This window comes from Rhinatrema bivittatum, chromosome 4 (genome assembly GCF_901001135.1).
Source record: "Rhinatrema bivittatum chromosome 4, aRhiBiv1.1, whole genome shotgun sequence".
Taxonomy (NCBI): domain Eukaryota; kingdom Metazoa; phylum Chordata; class Amphibia; order Gymnophiona; family Rhinatrematidae; genus Rhinatrema; species Rhinatrema bivittatum.
In genome coordinates this window covers 381,904,039-381,927,106 of record NC_042618.1, presented here as the reverse complement: position 1 = coordinate 381,927,106, position 23,068 = coordinate 381,904,039, and the positions used below count along the sequence as shown (strand labels likewise).

At 45.9% G+C, this 23,068-nt stretch overlaps 1 protein-coding gene across 1 annotated transcript in view; it reads left to right on the top strand.

Annotated features, from left to right (window-relative positions):
* DNAH12 (dynein axonemal heavy chain 12) overlaps positions 1–23,068 on the top strand; it is a 1,160,754-nt gene that overhangs the window by 866,669 nt on the left and 271,017 nt on the right. Inside the window, 2 exon segments of the mRNA XM_029600929.1 lie at positions 2,391–2,567; positions 5,628–5,759. Of these exon segments, the coding sequence (XP_029456789.1) occupies positions 2,391–2,567; positions 5,628–5,759 (309 nt within the window).

The window sequence follows — 23,068 nt, the reverse complement described above, 5'->3', positions numbered from 1 at the left end:
TCAGTACCGAGTAGACAGTCTGAAAGGTACTACCTGGGGAGACGAAGGAACAGAAGGACGAAGGAACAGAAGGACGCTGGAACAGAAGGATGCTGGAACAGGTCTGGAACGAAACTGGAACAAGGCTGGAACGAGACTGGAACAAAGACTGGAAACGCAGAGGCAAACTAGAATTCACAGGGTGATCGACCCGATTGACAAGCAAGGAAGTGATGGCAGGGACTTCCTCTTGTACAGTGTTCAATCAGGGTGCGCCACAGAGCTGGGACCCGCCCCTGGCCTTTAAGGAAACAGTAGAACTAGGGGTCACAAAATGAAATTCCAATGGAGTCCACTCAGAACCAACATCAGGAAATACTTCTTTACGGAGAGGTGGTAGATGCCTGGAATGCTGTTCTGGAAAAGATGGAGGGACAGAACAGTAAGCAAATTCAAAAGGGCATTTAATAACACTGCGAATTCCTAAAGGCTAGTGGTTGTAAATGAAGAAAAGGTTGCTTGGGGGTAACCTGCATGGAGCGGCAGTTAATACTCTTAACAGAAGGCACGGGGATTATTATCCTTAACCAGTATGCCCTGATGCTTTTGACACAACATTTTTCTTTGCCTTAACAGCGGGGACAAAAAGGGGAATTGGATTCAATGCTGGGCTCCAACTTTTATGGTCCTGGGTACTAATATTCAGACGTTAAGGAAAAAGCACAAGAGTGCTTCTGAGGCCAAGTCCAAAAGCTAAACATGTTCAAGCAGTCTTGTCTAAATTATCAAGAAGGCAGCCATTCTGTAAAAATGTTGCTAGCCATAATTTTGTTATGGGTTTAATAGTTGCTTGATTTTTTATTGTAAATATTACTACCCTTAACAAACGTCTTGGGGGTAATCTTAATTCAGCGGCAATTCTACACTTAACAGATACATGGGGGTAACCTGCACAGAGAGGCAGTTACTGTCATAAAAAACTTGCTGGGCAGACTGGATGGACCATTTGGTCTTTGTCTGCTGTCATTACTATGTTATTTATTTATATATTTTATTTATTTACAAAATGTATATGCCGTACCATCCCACGTTCTCTGCGGCTTACAAGATAAACATTCATAAAAGATTATAAAATTATAAAAATAAGTACATATAAATGAATGATAAAAACTCATAAAATCACAAAACATTTAAACATGGTTAATAGTTAAAAATAAAACATTAATAAATAGAACAATTTTCCTCCTATGTTTCTAGCATGCATTAGCTTATGGTTTCATTTATCAATTGACCAAGCAGTAGAGACATTATGGGCCGGATTTTCAAAGCCCTACGAGCATAAGGGGGGTTACGTGCGCCGGGCCTATTTTATAAAGGCCCGGCAACGTGCATAAAGCCCCGGGACACATCTAAGTCCCGGGGCATCAAAAAAAGGGGCGGTCCAGGGGTGGGGTGGTCTGGGGCGGGGCCAGAGGCCAAAAGCCAGGATTTTAAAAGGGCTACACACACAAATTTTGGAGTTTACGCGTGTGGCCAGGCCTTGCATGCGCCGCACGCATTTTACAACAGGCCCAGCCATGCGCATAAACACCAGTATGCACAGAGGTTCCAGCCGAGGTAAAAGGGCTGCCCGGGGGGCATGGTCTGGGCAGGGAGGGGCGGGCCAGGACAGTACCATTAGCTGCTGTCCCAGGGAAGTGCTTGCCGGCAGCCAGCCGGCACATGGAGATTACTTCTGCTCTGGAGGAGCAGTAAGTAGGAAAATAAAAAATTTGGGGATAGTTAGAGTAGGTTTGGGGGGGGGGGAGGAGGAGAGGGGAAGAGGGAGGAAGGATAGAGTTAGGGGTAGGAAAGTTCCCTCCCAGCCTGCTTCTTAATTGGAGTGGTCTGGGAGGGAACTGAGGGAGGCTTGATTGTTTCGCCATGTGTATTTTTCTAAAATTCCCCTCCCTGCATGCAGAGCTGGCCACCTACCTGCACATACACGCGCAGACATGAAAATCCGGGACGCATGTGTGTGTGTGACCTGTATTTTATAACATGCGCATGCCAACGCGTACATATTATAAAATCAGCACATCCATGTGCATGCACCAGGAACCACGCGCAAATGAATGCGCAAATGGGTCTTAAAATTGACCCCACAATCATTAAGATCTCTTATAGGCTCTGATTGTTATTTAACATTTGAGGAGAGGAAAGAGAGGATAATATTTAAAATTTTAAATCACACTTCCTACTTACCCATATCTGTTCATGGCTATATAGATAGTATTTAAGTTGGGATGATGTTATGCTGATCCTCCTTAGAAACCCATAGATGCATCATGTTTGTAAAAGAGCTGACAAATGAAAACTGTGTTTACCATGCTGCACATATAATTATTGTTTCATATTTCTTTTATCCCCAGATTATAGAGAAGGAATCTGCCCAAGTGGAAGCCAAGAGTATAATAGTGAGAATAGACGAAGAAGCAGCCACACAGAAAGCTGCAGAAGCCCAATCTCTAAAAAATGAATGTGAGAGTGATCTGGCAGAAGCGATTCCAGCATTAGAGGCAGCTCTCTCTGCTCTTGATACCCTAAAGGCAAGCTAATAAAATGAAAAAAATGTTGTATTAATTTAATTGTTTGTGGTTCTAGTTTCTCAGCAGTGTGTGAAATGCCATAAGAAAGGTAATCTAACGGCAGAGCTCAGTTAGTTTTCTATAGTCCCTTATAGAAACTGAGTGATGAAATAGCAGTTAACCATTTTATGCTTATTTTGTAATTTGTTTATACAACTGTATATCTTATTTATTTTATTTATTTATTTGAATCTAATATACTATTTGTAAAGCAAGTTAACCAAGTAGATGTACAAGATAAAAACATACAGAAAACAATTTATAAAAACATAAAGGGGTAGATTTTCAAACTATGCGAATAGGCCTACTTTTGCTGGCGCATCAGGCGCAAGCAAAAGTACGCTGGATTTTAGTAGATACGCGCGGAGCCACTAAAATCCGGCTATACAGAATTGATAGCCTTGCGCGCGCCGAGCCGCGCAGCCTACCCCCGTTCCCTCCAAGGCCGCTCCGAAATCGGAGCGGCCTCGGAGGGAACTTCCTTTTGCCCTCCCCTCACCTTCCCCTCCCTTCCCCTACCTAACTCACCCACCCGGCCCTGTCTAAGCCCCCCCCTTACCTTTGTCGGGGGATTTACGCCTCCCGGAGGGAGGCGTAAATCCCCGCGTGTCAGCGGCCTCCTGCGCGCCGGGACGCGACCTGGGGGCGGGTCTGGAGGGCGCGGCCACGCCCCGGGCCGCCCTGGGCCGTAACCACGCCTCCGGGTCCTCCCCCGAAACGCTCCCGGCACGCCCCCTAAACGCCGCGCGGTTCGGGCCCGCCCCCCCGACACGCCCCCCTCGGAGAACCCCGGGACTTACGCGAGTTCCGGGGTCTGTGCGCGCCGGTGAGCCTATGTAAAATAGGCTCAGCTGCGCGCAGGGCCCTGCTCGCCTAAATCCGCCCGGATTTGGGCGGATTTAGGCGAGCAGGGCTCTTAAAATCCGCCCCTTGGTGAGAACATTGTATTGGCTTGGATATCTGATTGCATCACTTATTGATACAATCAGTCAGGACTACATCTTCAAAGTAATGTGAAAGCCTATTAGATTAGGGCTACTGCAACTTCTTAGGCATATATTGGTTGAGTTTCTAAAGAAGATAGTTGCAAGACTGCTACTTGATCTTCCATACACACTTCATTACTGCCTAGAAAATGCCCCTATCAAGACAGCACTTTTGGACAGGCAGTTCTGAAAAGTTTATTTTATTACTTTCTTCATCTCTTCCCTCCAACCATGTGCAATAATTGTGGGTTGCATATTTGCATAATTCATCTAAAATACAATACTATAGCCTTTTCAATTGCTGGTCCAACATTGAGGAATTCCCTACCTCTCCAATATCGCAATATTAGTAACCCAAAGGAATTCAAGAAAGTCCTAAAAACTAACTTTTTCAATCAAGACTTCAGAGATTTAATACCAATAGATTCCTGCAGTTAATCAGTTTATATGTCCTTTTTCAATAAGTCACTGTCACCTCTGTTATAAGTTTTATTTGTTTAAATATGTATGTATTGATTTTATTATGAATTTTATGGATGTTTCTATGTTACCGGCCCTGATCTTTGAAGAGCGTGGGATGAAATGATTTTAAATAAAATAAATGAATAAAGATAAATTAATCAAATGCATCCCTCAGTTTGAGTCCTCACTTATCACTTGTGAGGTAGACTTTATCCTGCTTGTCCATGGAGAAAGCAAAGTTGTTTATCTGTAACAGGTTTTCTCTGTAAGCAGGATAAATCACCCACACAGTCCCTCCCACCTCCCCACAGAGTTGAAGAATAATTTACTATAAAGTCTGAAGCGAATCTTGTAGTGGATAATTGCATGAGAATTCCCATGTATGTTCAGAAAAATATTCTTGGTTTTCTGAGCTCTGAAAAAGCTTTTCCATCCTGGTGCTGTTAGATGACATCACTCACTTTTGTGCAGGCCTGGATTTAGGTATAATCAGCATAGGCAACTGCCTCTGGTGCCAAATTTTGTTAGGTACCAGAGCGTTGCCAATACGTCTGTCATCTGGCCTACCAATAATGTTTTTATCCATCCATAAAGTCTACTAGGAACTTCAGCTAAACTCCATGCAGGGCCTATAAGCCGTCATATATGCTCACAGACCCTGCAGCATCCCTGCCCCATGCTGCTATTACCAGAGAAATCCACACAAGGGGGAGGGGCCACCACAGGGACTGTGAGCATGTGCACCAGTTTAGCTGACTTTCTTTATGTGGACCTGCAGCTGGATAAAAAGGATATGGTCCTCAGGCTCAGCAGTGAGAGAAGACTAATGCGGGAAGCCAAGGGGAGAGGGGAAAGGCTGCGTAGGGGCCCTGTATCCTCCAATGATTTCTATAGGGGGAGAGGGAATCTCTCCCATCAATAATATCTGAGGTGGGAAGGGGAAAAAGATCTCCCCATAGCCTATGGGCACTGAAGTTTTAAATCCAGCCTTGCTTGTGTGGCTAATTTATCCTGCCATCTATGGAGAATGCCTTATACAGATAAGCAACTTTGCTTACTGTTATTGTAAAAATGTATGGTTAAGGGAAATTGTGAAGGAGTTGTTTCAAGAATTTAAAAAATAATGGCTGAACAGTGAAGTTTATTAATTGATAGAAAGTGAGTATTTTTACTTGTGATGTGTACTTGTAAAATACTGCACATCAAGGGTTCAACATTATATTACTGCTACTTTTCCCTATCTTCATGTTGTTGAATTGAAGATGCCATTCAAATATGCTCCTTAATCAAATGTAAAGGCATGGAACTGAATTCTTGAAAAGCTTAACTTTATCAGAGAATTTCAAGCACTATATTTTTCAGAGTAGGATTCTGTAGTATCTCTTCTTTATATTACTCTGTTTAATATTTGGCGAGGAAGTTTTGAGACAGGAATTATTTGAGCAACTGTGTATATAAGCTGACACTGAGGAAAAATCAGAGCTCCACTGAGCAATCATTAATCCATGAGAATGCTGAAATCTATTGGAAATTGTGCTATAGCCAGCTGCTATCTTTGTTACTTTTATTCCAGCCATCTGATGTTACAATCGTAAAATCAATGAAGAATCCACCATCTGGTGTCAAGCTAGTAATGTCAGCTGTATGTGTCATGAAGGAAATAAAACCTGAAAGAATTAATGATCCTGCAGGAACAGGACAGAAGGTAAAATGTCTGAAATAAGTTTACACAAAAAAATATGTGCACATACATTGGACAGATAGTAACAGATACAAAGGGGATTTGATATAAGTTTGAAATAATACATTGTAATGCAGACAGAATTTCAAGCTGTGTAGGAGGATTTTTAAATGTGTAAATCTTGGCCTGGACAATATAGTTTGGGTTCATGCATGGATTCAGAAATCTCAGCAACCTGTTATTTCTGTCTAAATCAGAATGTATTTGTTTTTAGTGTATATGTTGTTGATGTTTCAAAATAGCCAACACAAGCATGGCTGTCTTGAACCTTTAGCTTGGGTGTACTACTATTATGTACAAGCGTAAGAAATACAACTATTGATTTTGAAGATATTTTCTCTATAATTTGGAGTTAGGATGCACTCTAGCTTTGAATTCTTTCCTGTATAGGGCATATCAGAGAGTAGGCTGAAAGCAACTGTTTACAAAGCAGAAGCTTTATGCTGTAGTACAGAGTAAATGGAAAATGTCTCCCAGAACATGAACCATTCCTTGTTTAATCTAATCAGTTAAACCAAAAAGAAAATTAACTTAAACAGCTAACGTATCTACTTCTTAGAACAGACTATTTTTATAGAGTAAACTAGAAACCACGTGGCCTTGCAAGTCCCCTCTATAATATACACATAAACCACCAACAGAGGACTATAGAATGTAATGTACATTAGTGTCCGGTATCACTTGAATGAGCTAAAACCATACATTGGTTATAGCTTAAATATTTGTGTGTACCATTTTTAATTTATATTAATAGTGAATTATAAGTGATCACAATCAAAAAGTGTCTTTTTATTTTTAATTTTTGTACCATTACAAAGGTAGTTTTTTAAGCATGTATTTAATGATGAATAAATTGTCTGAGGATCACTCTCTCCCACACAGTCACCCCAATTCCCATGTTCTTAACCAGGAAATTCTGCACACTTATCTAATCTTGTTTGTTCAGCTTCTGCGAAGAATGGGGCTGTCTGCCCAACACTGCCAGTGTTTTGACGAAAGCCATCTTCCTCAGGGACTAGGAGAGCTGCATTGAGACAAATCTAAATTTTAAAATTCCGGTCCCACCTCATTTGTGTACATTGTATAATCATTATTTACATTTGCAATGTTGTATTCACTTCTAGCATGCCATTTACCTGTCGGACGGCATATCTGTGTGTCTTTGTGGTATTTAAATGTTCAAGGGACCAATTACCCGTTTCAAATCCAAAACGAGGCTTTAGACAACTCTATGTTGCCTAAGCGGACCTTACTCATGTAGTCCTCAACCCCGTCTATGCTCGTTCTTCTCCAAGGGATGAATCCTCGCTTTCAGTAAAGTCTTCACTCACGTCTGTCTCTAGCGAACCTCGCTCCACTTTCAATGAAATCCTTTCTCACGTCTGTATGGTGTCTTTTGTTGCTCTCTAAAGATATCTAACACATCTCCATCTCACGTAGATCAGACTTCTAATGAAGACTTCCTTCACGTCCTCATTATATCTTCAGCTGTTGTCTTACAGATATCCATCATGTCCCTCGCCAGTGATCCAAGTTTATTTTTTCCAATCTATACTGAACTCTAACCACTCAAATCTGAATACATAAAGACCTCTTTCACATCCCCATTATACCTCTGGCAGTTGTCTTAACGATATCCATCATGTCCATCTCCGATAATCCAGGTCTGTTTACTCTCGCTTGCATGTTCACTCTCATCAATATGTACACAAAGACCTCTTTCATGTCCCCATTATCTGTTGTCTTGCAAATATCCTACATACCCATCTCTGATGATCCAGGTCTATTTTCCATGGATCTTTTCCTTTCATCCAATTGTATTTGATTAGGTATCACGCACGCACTCTAATCACTCCCGTCTGTGTGCGCACTCCTTAGGCTCCCTAACATCCTGGATTCACTAACATCCTTCCCTACACATCATGTATCTCCAACTACCTAAAACCAGCTGATTAAAAATCCTTAGATGTAAAACATAGAAACAGAATCAACGTATTTCTTGATGAAGCACTTTGTTTTAACAGGTGGTCTAAACCAATGTAGATGCATTGCGACTTGTCACACTTGACATTATGACTTTGGGTCTCTTGTATAACTTGGCTCTCTTTATATGATTGTCAGAGGCTAACCACCCCAAAGGTTAATAGAATGCAGACCATTTTATCTCTTTATTCAATCCATTTGGATCACAGTGTTCCATGAAAAAATAAAACGTTGTTCAATTTGAATCGACTTTAGATCATGGTCACTCCTCATGGCGAACGGGGAACGCAACACAATGCTGCTGCTGTAAAATCACGCCATTGATGAACTGCTGAATGCCAATGGTCAACTAAGGGTGCCCCTTCCTTATTGTGCTAGAGGTGGATTCTTGGGCTGAGGTGGGGTTGACGCAACCCGAGGGCAAGGGCCCACAGGTCCCCACAGTCAGCAGGTGGAGTGGGCTGAAGCTAGAGGCCATTGGAGCTTCACCTATTCCAGCCCATGTTCCTCTCGGGTTGAGCCTTTGGGTGCTGGGGCCGGCAGGCCTTAGGCGGGACTCGAAATAGGATAATGAAGGTAGATGGCATATGTCTATCCAAGATGGGTTGCGGAATGGAACCCAAGCACCAGGGAACAAGTAGCGACCGGAGGTGCTTGAGTAAGGAAAGGCTGAAGCCTAGAAAGTCCTCGTCCAGACAATAGAGGCAGAGGTGTCACTGTCAAGTTCGGATGGCAGCTGGTGGCTAATGGAAACTGCAGCAAGCAATCGTAGAACTCTAGACAAAAGAGTCTATAGCAAGGTCATCCGTAGCAATGGTCAGGGCGCGAAGAAGGCAGGCGTGGTCAGGCGTAGCAATGGTCAAGGCACGGAGAAGGCAGGTGAGGTCAGACGTAGCAGAAGCTTGGAGAAGGCAGGCGAAGTCAGACATAGCAGATGTCCGGCTTGGAGAAGGCAGGCGAGGTCAGAAGTAGGAGAGGTCAGGCTTGGAGATAATCACAAGGCAGAGTCAGGCAAAGCAAAGTCAAAGTCCATGAAATCAATCCAAAGCAAGGAGCAGGGCAAGGAACGAAGAGACAGGAACCAGGAACAAAGAGGAATCAGGAACGCAGGGATGAGACGAATCTCTAGAAGCAACGAGCACTCGATCAACAGGGAACCGAGGAGACCTATTGGAAAGGCAACGCTTAGGAGTGCTGCCCGAGCTTAAGTACGCTGAGAGTGATGACATCAGCATCCGGGTCCATGGCTAGCTTCCTGCCGCGGGCCCTTTAAAAGCATCAGAGTTGCATGCGCACCTAGGAGGGGCGTGGCGCCGTCGGCGGTGTCTCTCCATGGAGCAATCGGAGAGGCATGCTTAGAGGAGGAATCCTGGCTGGAGGTCCCAGCAGCACGGCAAGACCAGGGACACTGGCAGGGGTCCGAGGTCGGAGCCGGTGGCCGACTGCCACCAGCGACGGAGAACTGAGCACTGAGGTCCATCTGGGAAGATGAGAGGGCCACGCCACGGGCCTCCCACGGGCGGCAAGCATAACATTCCTTTAGTCTTTTAATACAACTCAAGTACTCTTGTAGACGTATCTTGAATTTATGTGTGGTTTTTCCAATGTATACAAGATTGCATGGGCACCACAAAGCGTATATGATACTTTTTGAAATGCAGGATAAATGTTGTCGAAAAACAAATGTGCGTCTGCCTGGGATCTTGAGGGTTTGACCTTGGAATACAAACTGACATATATTACACTGTCCACATCTGTAATGTCCAGGTTCTAGCGTGCTTTCCAAATCTCGCTGGGGAGCTGGAAGATATGACTGAACTACCATATCTCTCAAATATCTGACTCGTTTAAAGGCAAAGATTGGTAGCTCATAAAAGATGGGATATATATGCAAAAGAGACCAATATTTGATAATGCTACGTTTGAGGCATTGTGTCTGGGATGTAAAAGGTAAGACACAAACCATCCTGACCTCCTTATGTGTCTTTTTCGGTTGTAATAACAGATTCCTATTGGCCCAGCGAGCTCGTTTGTATGCTTTTTTGACCACAGCCAAGGGGTATCCTCTCTGTACAAACCTAGTGGTCATATGTTCAGCTTATGTCTTGAATTCATCTAATGTGGAACAAAGACGCCAGAGGCGCAAAAAGTGACCCACTGGGAGATTATCCAGCAAGTGTTGTTGATGAAAAGAAGAATAATGTAAAATCATATTACGATCTGTAGGTTTTCAAAATATGGAAACTGACATTTGCCCTGAAATAAAGTGATTTGAATATCTAAAAATGATATACTGTCTCTACTGCATTGGAAAGAGAACTAAAGGTGGGGATTACATGTGTTGAGCCACTTCATAAATTGTTGGAGCACAATTTCCATACCATGCCAAATCACAAAAATCTCATCTATATAACATTTCCAAAGATGGATATGTTGATGAAAAGGATTGCTTGTCAGCCACTGTTTTTCAAATGTAGCCACATATAGACTGGCTAAATCCGGAGCCATCATGACAGTGCCTTTTATTTGTTGGTAATATTGCCCTTGAAACATAAAATAATTCTGTTGTAATGCTATTATGGCTAGTTGTACAATTAAAGTCTTAGGTACTCTGTTGTTATCTTCCTCAGTAGACAACACCTTGTCAATGATTTCTAAAACTTCTGCTTGGGGGATGCTTGTGTATAATGTTGTGATGTCGATGGTCACTAACCATACTTATCCCAATGGACTCTCATGGGCCGGATTTTAAAACCTATGCGCACGGCCTACATTTGTGCGTGCTACCCGGCGCGCACATATATATGCCCGATTTTATAGCATGCACGTGCAGCAGCGCGCATGTTATAAAATCCGGGGTCGGTGCGTGCAAGGGGGTGCACACTAGTACACCTTGCTCATGCTGAGCCCTAGGGGAGCCCCGATGGCTCTGCTCCAAAATAGGAGCGGCCTCGGAGAAAACTTTCCTTCGGCCCCCTCACCTTCCCCTCCCTTCTTCTATCTAACCCGCCCCCCAGCCCTTCCTAAATCCCTCCACCTTTATTTTATAAGTTACGCCTGCCAGCTGCTGGCATGCGATCCCCCGGCACAGCAGCAAATGGCCGCTGTGCCGGAGGCCTCAGTCCTGCCCCCGCCCTGCCCCCGGACCATCCCGCCCCGCCTGCTCATGCCCCGCCCCTTTTTTCAAGCCCCAGGACATATGCACGTCCCGGGGCTTTACGCGCACCACTGGGCCTTTTGAAAATAGGTCTGGCGCGCTTAACCCCCCCCTAAGCACGTAAGGCTTTTAAAATCTGCCCCATAGTCTTGTAGAATGGTCATCAGATGAGCTGATTCTCATATATATGAAGGTATTTGAAGAATAAAATTTCTCAAAAACACAACAAACTGGGAGAATGGTTCCAGCAAAGAGCCTTTCGATGAGACTATGGGTCTGCCTGGTGTTATGCGTACCGTCCACGGCAGACCCGCAGCACGGCCCCATCACCTCTCTTCAGTAACTCCAATGCCTTGTCCCTTGTCTCTGGCATCTCTGCTACAGATCCTGGTGTCTCAAGTCCAGCTACCATGTCTACTGCTCCATGCCGGGACTCTCCGTGTGGCCCATGGAGAGATGCTGCTACTTGGCGCTGCGCTCCTCCCTAGGTGCTTGAGCTTCACTGAACCTTAAGTAGGGCCCGCAGCGGGAACCGAGCCACGGCCCCAGATGATGACATCAGTGGAATGCTGGTATTTAAACCAAGGCTCTGCTCCCTAGCTTTGCCTTTGCTACAGGTCTCCTCGCTGGTTGAGTACTCGTTGCCTCCTGAGAGATTCATCTCATTCCTGTGTTCCTGTTCCTCGTTGATCCCTGTTCCTGATTTCTTCGTTCCTTCATTCCTGTTCTTCAACCCTTCCTCGGCTTGCTTACACGGACTTTGACTCTGCTTTTCCTGACCACATCGTTGACTCTCTCAAAGCCTGGACCTCTGCTTTGCCTGACCATGTCGTTGACTCTCTCCAAGCCCGGACCTCTGCTTTGCCTTACCACGTTGTTGACTCTCCAAGTTCGGACCTCTGCTTTGCCTGACTACTCCGTTGCCTCTCTCCAGACCCAGATCTCTGCATTGCCTGACTATTCCATTGCCTCTCTCCAGACCCAGACCTCTGCATTGCCTGACTACTTTGTGCCTCTCTCCAAGCCCAGACCTCTGCTTCGCCTGACTACATTTGACTATCTCCGTGATCAGACTTCAGCCTTGCTTACTACTACTTCCAGATTGCTGCCAGCCTCGACTCAAGCTTGTTCTTTGACGCCTCTTCAGTCTACATCCTGGACTTGGCCAATTCAGGCTTTGGCCTCCTCTGACTTGGGTGCCCCTGTCTGACTTTTGTTCCTTTGGCACCCCGGGTCTCGGGACACTACCTCGTCCAGTACTAGACTGTATCATCTCTTTAATGCTGTCTCTGGGCTGACCTCGATCACTCGACGACGACATACAGAGGCCCACCTAAGTCCAACCGGCCCCAGCACCCAAAGGCTCAACCCCGGGGAACGAGGGCTGGTATTGGTGAAGCTCCAGCTGGCCTCCGTTCATCAGCCCACTTTGCCTGCTGACGGTGGGGACCCGTAGGTCCCTACCTATGGATTACGTCAACCCCACATCGGCCCAAGGATCCACCTCCGGTGAAACACCTGGAGGGGCTTCTATTGATTTATGCACTTTAGGTACTAGATAAAGGACTGGACACACTAGGTGAGGAACTCCTAAAAATATTTCTCTTTAATCGTGAGCCAGCCGGCTTGTAAAAGCTCATCTATTAAAGGATCTATGAGACTTTTAATACGTGGTGTAGGATCTTCTGAGAGTTTCAAATAAAACGTATTATCGTTTAATTGTCTCTCTGCTTCAGCCATGTAATTTACATGATTCTGTATTACGATCAAACCACCTTTATCATCTGGTTTAATGATAAGAGAAGGGTCTGACCTTAACTGTTGGAGGGTCTGACGTTCAACATTTGTTAAATTACTCTGCACCTTATACATTGTTGGTCTCCTTTGAGAACTTTCACTTCTAACTAGATCAGTAAAAGTGTGAATGATCAGGTCAGTGGCTCCGGGGGGAAGCCATTTAGACAGTCATGAAATCACGGAAGAATTAGAGGAGGTGAATGATGAAATGGAAGAAAAAATCAGTTTCAACCTTAGCTGTCTACAACAGCTGGAGGTATAATGAGGAAGTGAAGGACGTCTTCATTAGAAGTCTGATCTACGGGAGATGCATGTGATAGATACATTTAGAGAGCAACAAAAGGCACCACACGGACATGAGAGAGGACTTCATTGAAGTGGAGGCGAGGTTCGCTAGAGACAGATGTGAGTGAAGACTTACTGAAAGCGAGGATTCGTCTCTTGGAGAAGAATGAGTGGTGAATCACAGACGGGGTTGAGGACTACATGATGAGTAAGGTCTGCTTAGGCAACATAGAGTTGTCTAAAACCTCGTTTTGGATTTGAAATGCTTAATTGGTCCCTTGAACATTTAAATACCACAAAGACACACAGATATGCCGTCCGACAGGTAGATAGCATGCTAGAAGTGAATACAATGTCGCAAATGTAAGTAATGATTATACAATGTACACGAATGAGGTGGGACCGGAATTTTAAAATTTAGATTTGTCTTAACGCAGCTCTCCTAGTCCCTGAGGAAGATGGTTTTCATCAAAACACTGGCAGTGTTGAGCAGACAGCCCCATTCTTCGCAGAAGCTGAACAAACAAGATTAGACATGATTGCATCCTATGTAGAAACAAGATAAGTGTGCAGAATTTCCTGGTTAAGAACATGCGATTGGGGTGACCGTGTGGAAGAGAGTGATCCTCAGACAATTTATTCATCTTTAATTACATGCTTAAAAAACTACCTTTTTAATGGTACAAAAATTAAAAATAAAAAAGATACTTTTTGTTTGGGATCACTTACAATTCACTATTAATCTAAATTAAAAACGGTACCCACAAATATTTAAGCTATAACCAACGTATGGTTTTAGCTCATACAAGTGATACCGGACTCTAGTGTACATTACATTCTATAGTCCTCCGTTGGTTGTTTGTGTGTTTTTATAGAATGCCAAAACAAATTATATTTCTTAATGTAATAGAGATGCTTTATTTTACCGTCTAGCTTTAGATTTTAAAGTTTATTTTCTGCATTAGTTTTTATAAAATCACATGAACAGTGGCATAAGTAGCTGGTTCTTTTGTAGGGGTTAGTGATGGAGTTTTATTCCTTTCAAAATAAAAAAATGATTTTACAGTTAAGACAATTTTCAAAGCATCTATGCAGGTAATAAGTATATTCCTTGTCCTTCTGCTCCACCAGTCAAGAACATGTGGATTTAGTCCTCTCACTTAGCAGTTGGAGGCAGAGTTGTTTTTATTTATGATATCACCTATATATATGTCTTGCATGGAACCAGATATAGCCAGTGTTCTCTGCCTCTAGCTATTGGATGGACGGTTGTCAACAAGCCTCCACTGATTTTTTTTTAATTGAAGATCATTTTTATGGCTATTTAATGGTTGTGATATAGCTCTTAAACTATTTTTGAATCAAATTTATCTTAAAGGCCTAGCTCCTGGGGATTGTTCTCTGCAGTGAAGCAAGCCAAGACACCAATGCAGGTCACTACCCATCTGGCGGGATTTGTTTTCTCTAAGAGAGCACTAAGTGGTCAATTGTAAAAGTGTTGCTTGCACAAAAAATGCCTACTTACACATGTATGTGGTCCATGCATGAGTAACGCAAATTTTAAAAGCTGCGATTTACACACATATATACATGTCCATGTGACAAAAATAAGGGGGCAGAAAAAAGGTGGGGCATGGGTGTTCTAGGGTGGAGCCAATTGTTATGCACGTAACTCCGTATTTTAAACTGGAAGCCACTGCATGTAGCAGCTTGTTATCCAAGTAACTTTACTGCTGCTGCTGTTGATGACGAGCGAGTCTGCAGATCTCACATTTTCGGGCTTACATGACAGGGTGAGGGGTCCGGGTCAACAGGGAGTCATACAGGATGAAGAGCCACAGGGATGACCTCAAGATTAATTGGACCAATTGGTGGACTATTGGAAAAACTGTGAATATCCATCGCACGAGCATGTTTTAAAATCCGCTTACCTGCAGGCGTTAAGGCCGTCAATTTCTTAAGGAAGATATGTGAAGTAGATTTGCTCATATAATCTCTTAAAATTAGGAGTATTATATACAGTATGTGTATTTTAAATCTTATGCACGTAAACACGTGTATGATTTAAACTTCCAGCACATACATGTTTTAAAATTAGCCTGTTAATGTGTAGTTTGAACAGGCCTTTTTCTAAAATGACCATCTGCTTATTTTTGAGCTTAAATGCTTGTGGAGGCCAGGCTCCTGCAATTCATAAGCCTTTCAGGGAAGTGTGCCAATAACAATTTGAAAGCTCACCACATGTTGTCAAGACTCAAAGCAAGCCCACTAAATCAAGGGCTCCCATCCTTTTAATGTGGTAATAGGTTGATCAATAAAAAACAGTTGACAAGGAGAGAAAACAAAACTCTTTTTTATTATTCAATTTGCCTTTAATTTTATTTAAAGGCAGAAAAAGAAACAGAGTTTTCAGCTGGCTAAGGTAAAACATACAGGCTATGATTAAAAAAAAAAAAAAAAAAAAAGGAAAGGGAAATAATACTTTTAATTTGTATTGAAAGCAGTTTTCTCAGGCTAGGAGATTTTTTTGAGGATGTCACAAATCTGAGTGCAACTGTTGCTGTGTTCTCTGTGACTATGGATGGCACATAATGTTCAGCCTAAAAATGTGATGATAAAACAGAATGTAAATCAAAAAGAGCAAGCTTGCAAACTGAAACTAGTGCAAAGGTATATTTTAAATTCACAGAGACATATTCAGAGAGAGAAGAGCTAGCAGTTTCTCCCTTTGTGTTTGGAATGCTGCCATCTTTAGAACAGCTCCAGCAGCGGCAGGTTTTGCATAGCCGCATATGATTAAATCTTGAAGTGCTGGGGCAAAGTAAGAAAAAAGGAATAGTGATTACTACCTATATCCCTGCCATTGGGGTGTTTTCTCCATCAGATCTTTAAGAATCCTAAACAAAGCCTTTCAGCCTTTAAAGAAAAAGATAAACATATATAGGTGAATTTTAAAAGTTAAAAGTCTGATGCGTGCATCACTCAGGGGATGCGTGAATATGTTGTGCCAAGGAGATTTTTAAAAACTAGCTGGATATGCACATACATGCCTCTGTGTGCACAAATAAAAAGTTTCCAAAAAGGGGCCTGGCGTGAGTGTGGTTTGGGCAGGGCAGTGCATTGGCATTCTGGGATTTTAACATGAAATTTGCATGTAAATACTTAAACGCACACTGGTCCTCTGCTGTGTAATTTTACTTCTGCTATGGATGACGTGTAAGTTGTAAAACAAACAATTCTAGGCAGATCAGATTTTAAAGGTTGGGGCTAACAGGGGGAAAGGGTCGCTATTAAACTAGGGAGGTTTGGAAATCCTATTGCTTGCTGCAGCTCAACCCTTCAGTGGGAATCCACTCCAGGGATCCTTGGAAGCAACAAGATGGAGAATGCCAAAGCAGTCCCAGAAGGACAAGAACCCACAAAGAAGAAGGCAGCTGAGCAGGAGGAGTGCCAAGGGCTACATCCTGTAAGAACTGGGTTGGAAGAAACAGAGAGCTCATGGTGGAGCTTTGTAGCCATATCAGGAAGTGACAACCCAGTGTGCCCAGAAGGGGGCAGCCTAGAATGGCCTGCAGGAAGCAGCATCGATTGGCCTAGCACAAACATGGCAGGGAAGCCAGATGGAGCCGCTGCTGCTGAGACCCCAGAGGGAGGTATTGCCGTGAACCTAGAGAAAGGCATGGTGAAGATCCCAGCAGGAGGTGCCACAGGGACCCCAGAGGGAGGTTCAGCGAAGAATCCAGTGGGAGGCACGGTGGAGAACACGAAATAGGAAACTGCAGACAGCCTAGAGGGAGGTGCTGTGGAGAACCCGGAGGAGGAGACCATGGAGAGCCTAGAGGGTGGCACTGTGGAGAGCCCAGAAACTGGGGTTACAGAGGAGCCAAGGAGTAGCTTTACAAAAGAAATATCAGATGCCAGGAAGTGCTCACAGCTGGTAACAGGAACCAGCATTTGATGTTCTCCAGCTAGTCCAAGAAGCTCCATTGTGGAATTTGAACCCAGAGCCAGCAAAGAACTCAGTAAAAAGACTGGGGGTGCACACTGTGCGAACGGCATACTGGATGGTGGTGGTAGTGCTCTCTAGGGTAACCCTAGTAAGAGGGGATGAGTATGACCCTAGTTGACGAGAGGCCAGAGGAGGGGGACTGGCAAGATGAAGTACATCCCTGGTTAGAATCCAGGGCAAATGAGAACGCTTGGCCCGACGGTGTTGGCAAAGGGGACCCTTGGGCCGAGGAGGAGTTGGCACTACCTGCAGGAAGGATGCCCGCAGGTAGAGATGTGAATCGTGTGCCCGATCGTCTTAACGATCGGGTTCGGCTAGAGGGGGAATAAATCTGATCGTGGGTGATGTGAATCGGAATTGGTTCCGATTCACATCGTTATTTTTTTTTAGTGAGGCCCGACCCTTTAAAATTAACCCCTTACCTTCCCCCACCCTCCCGAACCCCCCCAAAACATTTTACGATTACCTGGTGCTCCAGTGGGGGCGCGGGGACCGATCTCCCACTCTCGGGCCATTGGCGCTATTTTGGCTGCCACTCAAAAATGGCGCCGATGGCCCGATAAAAAAAACCCCCACCCGACCCTTTAAAAACGACCCCTTAGCTTCCCCCACCCTCCCGAGCCCCCCCAAAACATTTTAAAATTACCTGGTGCTCTAGTGGTGGTCCCAGGAGCGATCTCCCGTTCTCGGGCCATCGGCTGCCACTTATAAAGATGGCGCCGATGGCCCTTTGCCCTTACCATGTGTCAGGGTATCCGTGCCATTGGCCGGCTCCTGTCACATGGTAGGAGCACTGGATGGCCGGCGCCATCTTTAAAGATGGCAGCGGCCATCTTTAAATACGGCGGCAGCCATTTTTAAATACGGCGGCGGCCATCTTTAAAGATGGCGCCGGCCAGCCAGTGCTCCTACCATGTGACAGGGGCCGGCCAATGGCACGGATACCCTGTCATATGGTAAGGACAAAAGGCCATCGGCGCCATCTTTATGAGTGGCAGCCGATGGCCCGACAACGGGAGATCGCTCCCGGGACCACCACTAGACCACTAGGTAATTTTAAAATGTTTTGGGGGGATCGGGAGGGTGGGGGAAGCTAAGGGGTCATTTTCAAAAAGTCGGGTGGGGTTTTTTTTTTATCGGGCCTCTCTCATTCCTCTGCTGCCACTGTCACTGCTGCCACATGGCTATTGGGGAGTTGCAGATTGCTGTTACTGACACTGAAGCCCATTCTGCTGCCTCCTCTGTGCAGGCACCGTGGGCTTCCACTTTCTCCATGCTGATCTCGTACATTGTGAGATCCGCATAGAGAAAGTGCTACTCTTGCACATTTCCAAAGATTACATGTGCCAATCAGTAAAAAGTAATTTTTTTTTTTTTACATTTGCTGTCTGATCTTAGTTTTCTAATCGGTTGGTCACAGGCTTTTTTTTTTCCACCTTCCCTTTCTTATTTTTTTTCCACCTTCCCTTTCTTATTTTTTTGCCAATTCCTTTTATATTGTCTTTTTTTTCTATTTCCTTTCTCTCCATCTTCTTCCCTCAAACACACAGTCAGGTTCTCATTCTCACATGCATTTCTCTCTCTCACACACACACAAACACAGGCTCTCACTGTCACATGCTCTCTCTCATACCTCATACAATCATTCATACACACAGTCTCTCACTGGCACATGCTGTCTGACTCACACACACAGTCTCTCTCACTCCCACATGCTGTTTTCTCAAGCACAGGCTCTCACTGTCACATGCTCTCTTTCATACAATCATTCATACACACAGGCTCTCACTGTCACATGCTGTCTCTCTTACACACACAGAGGCTCTCACATGCTGTCTCTGCAAACATTCAGGTTCTCACTCCCACACACAGTCTCTCAACTCATCTCATACACGCACACACACACACACTCTACAGACCCTCAGCCTCTCTCTAACCTCTGGGCCTACTCTTCGCGGGTCGCCACAGGATGGGCTCTGCAGCGGCCCTGATCTTCTCGGGCTGCAGCGGCCCTGCTACTGGGCCTCTTCCTCTTCTCGGGCCGCTGCGACTTGGGATTCGCGGCGGCCCGTAAGCACAGCTCCTCTTCTGCACGCGCTGATGCTCCTCCTCCTTCCTGCCCGCGCAGCCCCGGAAGTAAATGTTGTCAGAGCCGCGTGGGCAGGAAGGAGGAGGAGCATCAAAGCGTTTAAACGCGATCTTTTTCTTCGGGCCGTGGTGACGTGAGCTCAACCACGGCCCTGCCGATCTGCCTGCTATATGCATGTCGCTGCTCAGCCGCCAGTGGGATGAGGTCCACTGGCGGCCGCATGAGCCTCCCTGCGCCCCGAGGGGCATTGGCTCCCCTCGGGGATACCACTGCTCGTGGCTCCCCCTAATACTCAGCGCCCTAGGCCCAGGCCTAGTTCGCCTAGTGCTTCCACCGGCCCTGCATGGCCCACATTGCCACAAGAAGGTTGTCAGCCTCTCTCACCTTCAGTCAGGAGCAGAGGGGCAGTGTGGTGCGCGGCCACAAAATGAAGCATCTGTTACCTCCCCTCCGGCAGGCCAGGAACTTGAGAGCACTATGCAGCCTGTGGTGCCATATGAAGCTTCATCAGCCTCCCCCCATAGTCAGGAGCAGGAGCAGCATGCCAGAGACTAGAAGAAAATCTGATGGGCTGAAAGAAGAGGGAGGAAACCAGTGAGAAAGCATGTATATACGTGATTCAGCATGTATATGTGTCTGAGCACGTGAACAGCAAGCGTGTATGAGTGTGTTTGAGCATGTGAGCAAGCATGAATGAGTGTGTGACTGAGTATGGAGCAAGAATGTGTGTGTGACTAATGTGGGGGAACTGGTTGTGCATGTGCCTAGGAAGGCAGGAGAGAAGGCCACCAGGTTTTAGCGGCATCCTGCCGCACAGAAGAGAGGCCTGTTGCAGTGGCATGGCATTCAGAAGAGGATGCCTGCAGAACCAGGGAGGCTTGGTGTTGGGGGTCTGCATGGCTGGGGCTAGCCTGAAGGTAAGGGCAACGGTACGTGAGACAGACCTGCAGTCCGCTGAACGAAACAGACGGGTCCACGCTGAGGGGAGTGGTATGCAAAAGAGTGCCCCTAGTTTTCCCTTATAAATCTGTGCAGGACCAGGCTAGATGCCTGGTTCACCTTAAATACCCAAAAGGCAGAGTGCTCTATGGGCGGAACTCTGCAAGGCAGGATGAGCTCAGACGGCATGACTAGCTTAGAGGCAAATAAGAGTGGAAGCCAGTGATGTCAGATGGGCAGTTTTCACGCTCAGTTGGGCTACTTTCCAATGAGCGTGTGTGGGAAATATACATAGAAACATAGAAGTGACGGCAGAAGAAGACACAAACGGCCCATCCAGTCTGCCCAGCAAGCTTCACACCTATTGTTTTCATAATCTGTTACGCTGACCGCTGAGGTCAGGGCCCTTATTGGTAACTTTTTGGTTCCAATTCCCTTCCACCCCCACCATCGATGTAGACAGCAGTGCTGGAGCTGCATCTAAGTGAAGTATCTAGCTAATTGGTTTGGGGTAGTAACCGCTGTAATAAGCAAGCTACTCCCGTTTGTTTACCCTGCATGTGCAATTCAGCCATTGTTGGTTGTCTGAATAAAAATCCTCTTACTTAATTCCCTCTGTTGCTGAAGCAGTGAGCTGCGCTGGATATTTATTCCAAGTCAAGTATCATGCTTAATTGATTCGGGGTAGTAGCCACCGTAACAAGCAAGCTACACCCATGCTTATTTGTTTCCGTTTCTTCGGCTGTGGGATTTTGGGCTTCATTTTTTTCTTGGGCTTCTTTTTGGGCATCTTGCAGGAAGCGGAAGGGGAGTGTAATGGGCGGGGAATATGTACTTTAAAGCTTGCAAGCATGAAGTTACCAGCCTTTCCCTGATGTGTCACAGTCACAACAAGCTACTGCAAGCCGTGAACAGGGACAGACAATGGTGACTGCATGGCATCAACACAGGTGACCAGTATATGTGGCATGTGTTTCTCTGTGTTGATTTCTGTCTGCAGACAATGCAGGATTTCCTAGCGTGTAGCCAGATGGACTCAGAATAAATGGGTATAGTATGCTCGTGCTAGCAGTTGGAGACGGATCTGACGTCAGCTTGGGTATATATACCCCACAGGAAGCGTAGCAACTCAGTAATTTCCGTCTCCAAAGCAGTTTGGAGAGCCTGCACGCTCGTAGAGCGTGTTTTCCAATACTACTTTCTATTTTCTACTTTCTCTATTCTACTTACTACAATTTCTCCAGGAACATCGAGCCCTGCACTCCTGCGGTGATACCTTATGGTCCCTCCCCCAGTTGAGTTTCCCGGGGTGACTTCCGCGATCCCTCGGAGGTCTAGGCCTCGGTCCGGTGGCCGAATCGCGGCAGGGATCTAGCCCCCGGGTGTGAAGGGCTCGGGTCGGGCTGAGAGGCGCCTCGGTCCCGGCGTGGACTTAGCCCCGAGCGAGACGGGTTCGGCGGCTCAGAGGCAGCGGGTGAAATTCCTCAAGTGCGGCGGTGAGTTGAAGGTATTTGCCCTCTCCCCCCGCAGCCGGAGACCGCCCGGGTTACAGCCGGGAAGCGCTGAGGATCAGGTAAGGCGTACATCTCTTACTTTTTGGTCTCCGAGGGACGAGGATCGGCGGTGTGGCCTGTAGGCGGCACACCGTGGAGGGCGCCATTTTGTTGGCCTTGTTCAGGTATTGAGCGCCCATGATAGGCGCCTGTCTATGACTAAGCGCATATTGTATATCATTGTGCGTATATTGCTGACCGCATACTAATGAGCGCATATTGGATATCATTGAACGTATGTTGCTGACCGTATACTAATGAGCGCATATTGGATATCATTGAGCGTATATTGCTGACCGCATATTAATGAGCGCATATTGGATATCATTGAGCGTATATTGCTGTCCGCATAGTAATGAGCGCCTGTTGTTTTAAGCGTATATTGCTGTCCGCATAGTAATGAGCGCCTATTGTATTAAGCGTATATTGCTGCCGCATATTATTGAGCGCCTGTTGTATTAAGCGCATATTGCTGCCGCATATTATTGAGCGCCTGTTGTATTAAGCGCCATTTTGCTGTCGCATATTATTAAGCGCCTATTCTATTGAGCGCATATTGCTGCCGCATATTATTAAGCGCCTGTTCTATTAAGCGCATATTGTATTGGGCGTATATTCCTCAGCGCTACATTCCCAAGCCACGATGGAACAGAACGCCTCAGCGTCTTCAGCGGCGGCGCCTCCTGATTCCGGCATTAAAGCCCTCGGCCTCTGCTCAGCATGCCAGCTTAGAGCCACTCATAGCGAGGAGCCAGACTCTCTTTGTGCCCAATGTGAGGAGGCAGTGGGAGCCTCGGGCCAGGACCAGTCTCAACCAAGGTTTGCTGACAGTTCCCCAGGGGCCACCCCGGATCTAGCGGGCAGTCTCAAACAACCTGGAATCCCGGGGGACCTGGTACCCCGACGACTAGAGACCGCTTCCATTTCCTGGGTGGATCTCTTTAAGGGGATTCATGCCTTTGTACAGATGCAATCAGCTTCCCGTCCAGGCCCTGCTGCTGTGGCCGCTGCTGTTGTTATGCCAGCTGATCCTGCCCCTGGATCTTCACGCCCTTATCATGGGCACCCGCCTCCAAGCAGTCCGGTTCAGGCGGACCCTGATGTCTCGGAGGATGAGTCCAAACCCCCGGAGGAGGGGGAACTTCCCTCAGGGATTGAGCCATATCGAACCATGAGGCGGTTCTTCCCTAAGGAGGATCTCTCCGACCTAGTATCTCAGTGCCTGGCGGAGTTGGATATTACAGGTCCCAGCACTACGGTGCCCTCTATGCAGAACCCCCTGCTGGAAGGTCTTCGTCCTACAGCCTGCCATTTTCCTTTCTTGCAAGCAGCACAGCAACTGATAGATTTGGAATGGGCTGCACCAGCGGCCTCATTCAAAGGGGGTCGGGCCCTGACGGGCATGTACCCCCTGGAACCGGCAATCAAGGAGTTGTTGGCATGCCCTCAGGTGGACGCCTT